This window comes from Bombus impatiens, unplaced genomic scaffold (assembly GCF_000188095.3).
Source record: "Bombus impatiens unplaced genomic scaffold, BIMP_2.2 scf_0095, whole genome shotgun sequence".
Classification (NCBI taxonomy): domain Eukaryota; kingdom Metazoa; phylum Arthropoda; class Insecta; order Hymenoptera; family Apidae; genus Bombus; species Bombus impatiens.
This window is the reverse complement of record NT_176514.1, coordinates 529926-538785: the sequence shown is the minus strand read 5'-3', so window position 1 is coordinate 538785 and position 8860 is coordinate 529926. Positions and strand designations below refer to the sequence as shown.

The following is an 8860-nucleotide window of genomic DNA, read 5'->3' as shown; positions in this document are numbered from 1 at the left end:
CCCCCCCCCCCCCCCGGGACTGAGCGGAAATAATAAAAGTATCCTAGGGTGTGTCGTGGCCAGGTCACGAAAGTGCAAAATGACCAACCTGAAATATAACGTTCCAACGTTGATTAATGACAACGTTGAAAGTTTTCCGTTGAAAAATCGACACGATATTTCCTCGATTAATTCACGACATACGAGTGCGAACGCGAACGCAGTCAATTAGTTATCTTACCAAAATTTTAAGGACAACTTAATAGTAATCTATGTTTTAGATTAGATTCGAATTGCAATATTTTTCTGCTATATTACATTTTTATTAGAATCGATTAATCACTGTCGTTTCATATTTTCAACATCACCAAAATCGCGAACATCCATTATATTCCCGTTTCTTACAAAATTGTCGCCAACTACGAGTAATATACATAAACCGTATATTAACGTCATCGTTCAACGGATAAATCACGTGGATGTATTCATTATAATGTATTGTGTATTTCAGGTAATAATAACACACGGTGAACAAAACCATAATAATAACAAACTAGAGATTTGATGTGAATATTAAACCGATTGGCAAAGTCCAATTAATTCTTGAAATGCTAAAAGCATGTGTACTTTATTTCCATTATTAGAAATCTTTACTTTTGGTGGCACGTCGTTTATGATATATTTTCCAACGGAATCAGAAATTTAGGAGATTCAGCTTGAAGAATCGATCTTAGATAATAAATATCTATCCTAAGCAATTGAACAGAATGATACGCTGAAACAAATAGAGAAGAGGAATATCTAAAGAAAAGCAGTACGATCGCGTAATTATCTCTAGTCTGTTTGGGCTGACGTACCCGAAGAAACTAGGCACTCGATCTTGGGGGGCTTGACATCGGTTTTCAAAATACACGTTAAACCGATATTAGGCGAAGGAGAGAAGACGCCTGGTATATATTGGACAAAAGGTAGCGGAGCACGCTGGCAACCGGGATGAAGGCACTTCACAACGAAAAGGATGAATGGTTCATGGAGTACGAGGGCGACCTCGGATAATTAGTTTCTTGATCGGACACTGCGCGACAAAACAAGAAGGAAACAACACGAAGAGAATGCTAACGAGTATCCTGCCAACAGTTTACACTCCAAATGTACACGACAAATCGACGAACACGCAACGTGTAACGTTTGCCATAGAAATAACATAGGAGCGGAAAATTATACGTCGACAAAATTATTTTGTACAGTGATGAATGAAAATACTGTCACGAACTAAGATCAAGTACAAATTTTTTGAAAACATGATTTTTTATTAGGTTTATTTTTATGGTGTCATTTTGTTCTATTGGGACAAAAATCATACATAATTCGATAAAATAATATAGAGAAAAAAAAGTTGTGCATTTATTATTTTTTTATAAAATGAAAGAAACTTTTGGAACAACCTAATATTTAATTTTCTTGTAAAACGTAGTCTTCAAGGATGGAAAATAGTTGTGACATCAATTCCAATTCTTGAAACGTCCATGTAGAATCTTTTTAAATATTATGAAATAAAATATACGATTGAGCAAATGGAAAAAAGAATTTAAAATCGTAATGGAACTGTCCATTATTCAAATTGTGGGAATTGGAATTTCAAAGTGAAAATTCGATTGGAATATCGAACATGGTTCATTAACCCGTAAGCGTAAGATGCGTTAAACAATATCTGCACGCGAAACATATTAATGACATTCAAGTAAGCAATATAATTATACGTGTTCAATCATCGAATATCTATCGACAGCCCCGATGAACAATGAACATAATTGGATATTAAATGTCACAGTCTGACAAATGTGCTAATTGCTGTTGAAAATGCCAATATGGAACATATCCCAATGTACGTAGGCGGCGATGGAAATCGAAAGAAGCCATGCCAAGCTGATAATAACGCGTATTATACGCAACAATGGTATAATTTTTACATATATCTTACTAAAATCGTAAAAATTATAATACGTTTGAAAAAAATAGAATTTTTTGCAAAGGGTATATGTAAAAATTAGTACCTTCATTGGTACAATTTTTACGTATAAGTCAACAAAAAAAAAGAAATTTTTTTTGGAGATTTTCAAGAGAGCGGATGATGATGTGCAATGGACGATCAATGTCGCAAATATCATTATTTGGATAACAACTTGAAGACGCATGAATCAGTTACATAGAGTGTCTAGGCCGAAATGATCTTAACGCCGGATAATGCACGGATAATGTACTCGTTTAAATGCATACTAGCTGGACATTACCTCAGCTCGGTAAGCCCGTTGGCGCAGGCCCTTGGACAAGTGTGCGGCAGAACTACGGCTTCGACATTTCCCTCTTGCTCTTCGCTTTTATAAAGACGTTAAAATTCCTCGAGCAACTACGACGAACGCTCGATAATCTCGCGCGACGGTGAAATTGCACGGGGAACGGTCCAATTTATGTCGCCAGCATTTTTCCACTACGAAAAAACCGATCAAGGGGATCCGTCTCGTTATTTGAGAAAAATTTCTCCGTGTTTCGACAGAAATGACAACAACGAATGGGGATCACTGGATATTGTTAACGGAGGATTCAACATTTACGCAACCTATACAAATACGTTTCGCTTTAATTGCATGCTAAAATCTCCCGCTCCCTTTGTTCCTCCCATTTTTATTTTCTAATTTCTAGAAAACTATCTAACAGAGACATAAAATTTCATCGACAGGTTCAATTAAATAATAAAGGAAGAAGGAAAATATTAAAAATAAAGGAAAAATTACAATCATTTGAAAAACATTGCAAAAAAGATTCGAGCATGTCAGAGTTAATAAAGTGTCTTTTTGCGTTTCAAAATGTTTGAAGTATAGATACTTATATCTAGAAAGGAAAATAAAATAAAGGGAAATTAAATGAAATATCACATATAACACAGTTTTTTCCAGCTCCTATCCAATTGTCAATAAATATGATCATAAACTCAATGCATTTGAGATAGTATGAGTGTCAATATGCGTACGCGTATTCGCCGATAGAGGATGCACGTATGCAGCTCGTGTCAACTATATAGTTTCAAGTAAAATAGCTTCTCACGGATGGAAAATGGAAAATAAAGTCTTGTATTCGCTATTGGTAATAGCAATTTCGTGAAATGCCTGGGTCAATGTTACCATAAACCGAAACAATATGTTGGTTTCCTTCTTTCCCATTAAAACAATTTCAAAGTATGATTGTCTACTCATGTAGGAAATTTATATTGTTAAAGAAATAGTTAGGAAAGTAAGCGCGAAAATCTATTTAATTAAGTTGATTACTCTACATGCGCAGCAAGCGTACGACGCAGTAAGTCAATTATCTGTAAGCAAAAAGTTATGAGTCATAAATCGTTGAATGAAAACTACCTTAACCCACATATGGTTCATTGACTTCTGAGCAAAGAGAGTCTTAACACATAGGTGGGTCGGTGAACCGCGTTCGCGTTAATGGCAATGACTTACGTATCAGGAAAAGAAGATAAGCAAAATTATGGCAATTACAAGGTACAAGCATTGCTAAACGGAATTTTTAGATATTTTCGAAATACTGAACTAATTATCGATATCGTGCATAAAAGTGTATAATATCCAATATCTTTTTTCGTTGTGTAATATAAAACGTAATAATGCAAGTAATAAGTAATTTTTTATTAATCGCGGAATCCTATTATTAAGCTGATTGAAAGACAATAGCGTAATATGTATCGTGTTTGACGTTATAGTTAATACGCGTTCTTTCAAACATATTAATTAAACAAATATATCAATTATAAAAGGTTCCAATTGTAAATCTTGCAACAAGCTCCACTGTTCCGTTTTACGTTCTTGCGCAACATATTCTTCTTCCAGAAATAGTAATATAGCTAATTAAAACAATGACAATGTAAGCTAATCCTGTATAAATGGATGTAATACCGGTCACTGAAACATTCTATAAAAGATACACTCTGTAGACAAAGGACGAGGCAAGTTCACATTTACAAAATGGAAAAAGCATAACAAACCGAAAAAGGACTCTCTTCCGAACGAATGAATTACATGTTTAACGTATTGTAACCGTGGCATAATTATCATTTCTACCACGTTCAATTCCACGAACGATTCTCTGAATCAAAATTAATTCACGATCGTGATTGACAAGATAGATAGATGTACAGTTGGTGACACATGTGACACATACATACGTATTTGTGCACGACGCATACGTTTTACACGGTCTTGCACCTATGCGCATGAAACGGTGATAACGATCGATCATACATGAACATCGATGTCAACAAACTTCAAAATTCCAATGTTTATCGTTACATTCGGAATTGTTTTTTCTTTTAACTTTAAACCATCGACAAGATGACAGACAATAAATATATAATATTCGTTCCTAAATAATAGTTATATTTGTAAAAATGACTAACATACCGTGAGAAATTAATTGAATATTAAATTTGTTACGGCACCCGAACTTTTCGAAAATTAATTCTACTCTTCTGAAAAGACCAATCCGCACTTCTTATTCAGGAATGTTACAACATTGCGTAGTAAGTTGAGTAAACCTTAGTCAATTCGTGTTCGATGAGATTGAAAACGAAACAGCGCGCAGTTACGTCGTTTCTGCAGGAACAACTGCTAATAATGTGGTTGATCAGTGGTCAGCTCTCCACGACCGTCGCTTACGTGTCATCGGCGTCGAACAAAGCCTAGCCGACACTAATTTCGTGCGAACTACCAGAACAGGGTTGAACATCTAGAACCTGATGGACATAATATTTCCTGCTGACCGAACATACTGAGCGTACTTGAGCTTGATGGTATCTGGGATTGGACGCACTTGTCCCTAATCAAAGTGAAATGGGGCCAAAACGCATTTTTCGCCAATATGCCATAAAAATGATCGAAATTGAATTAACCCATATCAATTTACTTCTTTATTACTCTAATGATATTTGAAAATATATTACATCCTTTACAATATTAATACAATAGTTTCTCTTTTTATCCTGCATATATGAATGTTTCGAATAATAAATAACGATACTCTTTTATCGAAATCTGACGACTGTACAATTTTTCTGAAAGATGTTACAGGAATGATTTCTTAAATTAGTAAATATACCAAATGTTTTGCAGCGACGATTGTGGATTAACGTTGTCGAAAATCTATTGTATTTATGATTGATAATTTAGCAATACGGTTGCTGCTTCTGAAAGCAGATTTGGTATCTATATATGTAACCATACGGCATCTCATCTCTCCACATCCGGTGGAAATGCGCCATGGAATCTGGAGTTGAGCAATAGTTACAGAGCAAGTTGTTAGGGTTAGATAGTTGAATCAACATACAAAGCGTCATTGATCTGCTCATGTTCACGAAGCTCGAAACATATGCACAATACGCCTACATATATTCCAGGTAAAGCAAATATACGCTATGCTCGATTTCTCTGTTTCTATCTCCTTTGACCGCATTTGCTTTCAATATAATCTACATTATTCCCACGGTAAATCAAAAGTGTTGCAATACAAGAACAAGATCGTATTCCTTATCAAATTCTGCGCAGAAATTGAACGAACGGATGTTAAATGATGTTTGTGCTGAGATATAGGCCATATTACATCCAGTTATGATAACATCATTTTTGTTGATCCGACATTCGGTGAAAAGGCACAATAGCAAGAATTTACGTTTATTTCTAAACATTATGATCTAACCCAATTTTTGTAGAAACTTCTTAACACGAGTTAAACACGTTACACGCCACGCGTAAAGTATAAGGAGATTCACATGTCGCCCACAGCATTAAACGTCCTAATAGAATCTTTCTTCAAATTTAAAATCCTAACAGTACGATTACTTTTCTGTGAATAAGGAACGTGTTGATAGAAAGGTTAACCAAGTGCGATATAACGACAGATAACGGATCAATTAGATAACCAATCCCCTGAAAACGACAGTGATATATATCTTTGGCGAAACACGTGTTAGCGATTCGAAAATGTCCCCTGACATACTTGTACCACGATACGGTTAGAGGGAAAGCAGTTTCGACGGGGTCGTAAGCAGATAAACGAAACAGCAGCGAGTGCAACATGTTTCGACCGTGGCTGAAAACGTGTTTACAGCATGTTAGGTGGTCGATCATGCGTCACTGATACGCAGGGGCGCCGGTAACTCCGTTCTTTGACGTTCCATTATGCAAAATCGTCTTCGTAGTCATTCCTGACGCCAAATGCCGCGCGACGCGTGCTCGATTTCACGCGAATTCACACCGATGATGATACGCACCGGTCGCGACAAAATCATGAACGCAACAACCGTGAACGACGAATGGAACTACGGAAATTTTAAAGAGATCGATACAAAAGCTACGCAAACTCGACTCGTATAAGCGTACGTATATAAAGGTCAACAGTGATTTGATTAGAGATAAAATCAAGTCATCGCGTCGATTTACTAGAAAGAGTAACGTAAATGAAACAAACGCATTTTTCAAAAAATTGATTTGCAGTAAAAGATTGTTAATAACTTCCGTCTCAGAAAATAATCTAGTTTTAAATATTGATAATTGTGGTAAAAGGACAATTAATGATTTTAAAGGAAATAGAAAAAATCCCTTAGCTTTATCTTGCGTTCAAACAACGTTAAATGGGTGTGTATTTTAAATGAATTTCAGAAGAATAAGAAAAAGAAGAAGAAGACAAAAGAAGGATTAGCTGTTATAATGACTTTTCCTTGTGAGAAATTATTTGCTGACTATTTCCGGCGGCATTAAATATTCCACGTCTGAGTTGGACAATCACAGAAGATTGACGTGAAAAAAAGATAGCACATAATAGAAAAATATACTTGTATGATAATCAATTTCTTGGAATTGCTGCTATAAATGAAAAAAAGTCAATAACATTTAATATCGAGAGAATTATATAATGCAAGCAGAGAAGCGGAAAAAGGAAGAATACGATTATACGGAGTATTTTTAAAGCTACTTTATCATTGCTTTACCAACACAGCCTAATATCTAAATCGAAATTCTACTAAAGATATGATTATCTTTCGAACGCTTATTTTTTCTTTTTATTTTTCTCTTCATATCTCGAGAGAAATGCTCATCGTCGAGTGACGCACGATGCAACAAGCGTGAAAGAAGATAATTTCGAACGTTCGAGTCAATGATACTAAATTTTCTACCTTATATATATATATAGTTGAATTTTCTTTTGGTGTTCATTACCGCAGAAACACATATTACATGGAATAGTCTTTTTCTGCTGAAAAAGAGAGATAGAAAGTAATAGGTATGTATTCTATAGATAGAAGGACAGAGAACTGTGAACTGGATACACATAGGTATAGAAAGCTGAGAAATCCTACAAGTATCCGCCAGAGAGAGCTGTAGGATGACGGATGGACGGCAGGAAGCGACACAGGAACCGGAACCCATTACTCCAGATAACAACTTCCCTAAGGCTTCCTTTCCTTCTTCAACATCTACTGGTAAACCCCTTATATACACACAACCATAGTGCAACCGGTTCTTGCAGTACGAATCCGGAAATTTACCACTTCTGTTGCCATTTTGCTCGGATACAAGCCGTGCAACTGGTGGCCCCGTGATATACCATAAGCGAGTCGCGAAATGGACCTTGACCGCTTCTCGCGAAAATTCATTTTGCTTTATCGACTAGATCTTTTCTGAAAGAAAGCGATTGGTGTACCAGCATCGAATAAAGAAGCTGACTACAATTCCGCCGCTAAAAGCGTAACCTTTCAACACGATTTTTTTTTTAAACATATTTTCAATCGAAACAAGGATTTCATTGCGGCGGAAGGGAAGACGGCAGGCTGAAAGACTCTGTATATTACATTTGATCAGCATTTTGAAAACCATTGAATAACCTTACTGGAGGATTAGCGATATCGCACTTTATACGGGTCAATTGGATGGCGCTGACGGACATGCGAAGCGTGAAGAGGAGATTCAGGTTGAAATGGAAATGGGCGTCGCAGTGGTAGGGAAACCACCGACGTCGCCGCCACCGTTACTAAATGGGCTCCGAGCGGGTTACCCAACTGTTGCGCCTTCATCAGAAATTTATGCAGAATCCTGGGTTAACCGTCCCGGCCAATCAGCTTTGTAACAGAGCTAACGTCGTATCAGCGAGGGAACGAAACCGAGAGAGACTCTGATTTAGTAAAAAGCCTTTAATATTTTGCGCCTTCGCCATACTGGCACGCGCGTTCCTAACTTCCAACTGCTAGAGCAGAGCTTAACGCATCGCCGATTCAACGGATTACATTTCAATTGCCTTTCAAAAAGATTTCTCTAGTCAGCAGAAAGTCAACCAGAGAATCTTTCAAGTATCGGTAATATAGAATTTGGAAGTAAAGTTCATTATATAAAATGATAAAAAATAAGTGTATTTCTAATTTTCTACTTGTACGTACTCGCATCATTTACTGAAAGCATTGCAACTTTCCAAATGTGCTTCCAAATATTTTATCTAATACTACTAAACTACCTTATAAATTGATAAAAAAAATTGATAATCTACTTTATTTTGGATTATATTGAAATTCAAAATTGAATACCAATAATTTTCCATCAACGAAATAACGTATAAGCTCAAGAAATGAGTTCGGTGTGAGTTCAAGGAATGACTACAAAATCAAAAGAAGAAAATACAACTCACCAACAAGAGCCAGAAGCACCGTGAGCAGAGATGCAGCGGGAAACGTTATCGTTAAGTTGAACTCCAACATTTGAAGCAGATCCACTGAAACAAAGGGAAAAGAAGTATATTTCACGTGAAAAATAGGCAAACCCGTGCGTGCAAATGG

The 8860-nt window shown here is 36.3% G+C and overlaps 1 protein-coding gene across 3 annotated transcripts in view; it reads right to left on the bottom strand.

Moving 5' to 3' along the window:
* Nucleotides 1-8860, bottom strand: part of LOC100748803 (membralin) — a 66732-nt gene that overhangs the window by 40497 nt on the left and 17375 nt on the right. For 2 of the 3 annotated variants that reach the window (XM_012394594.3, XM_033318407.1), the window contains exon 9: nt 8713-8796. In XM_012394594.3, coding sequence (XP_012250017.1) covers nt 8713-8796 — 84 coding nt within the window. The remainder of the gene's footprint in view (nt 1-8712; nt 8797-8860) is intronic. The other variant, XM_012394596.3, reaches the window with a different exon arrangement.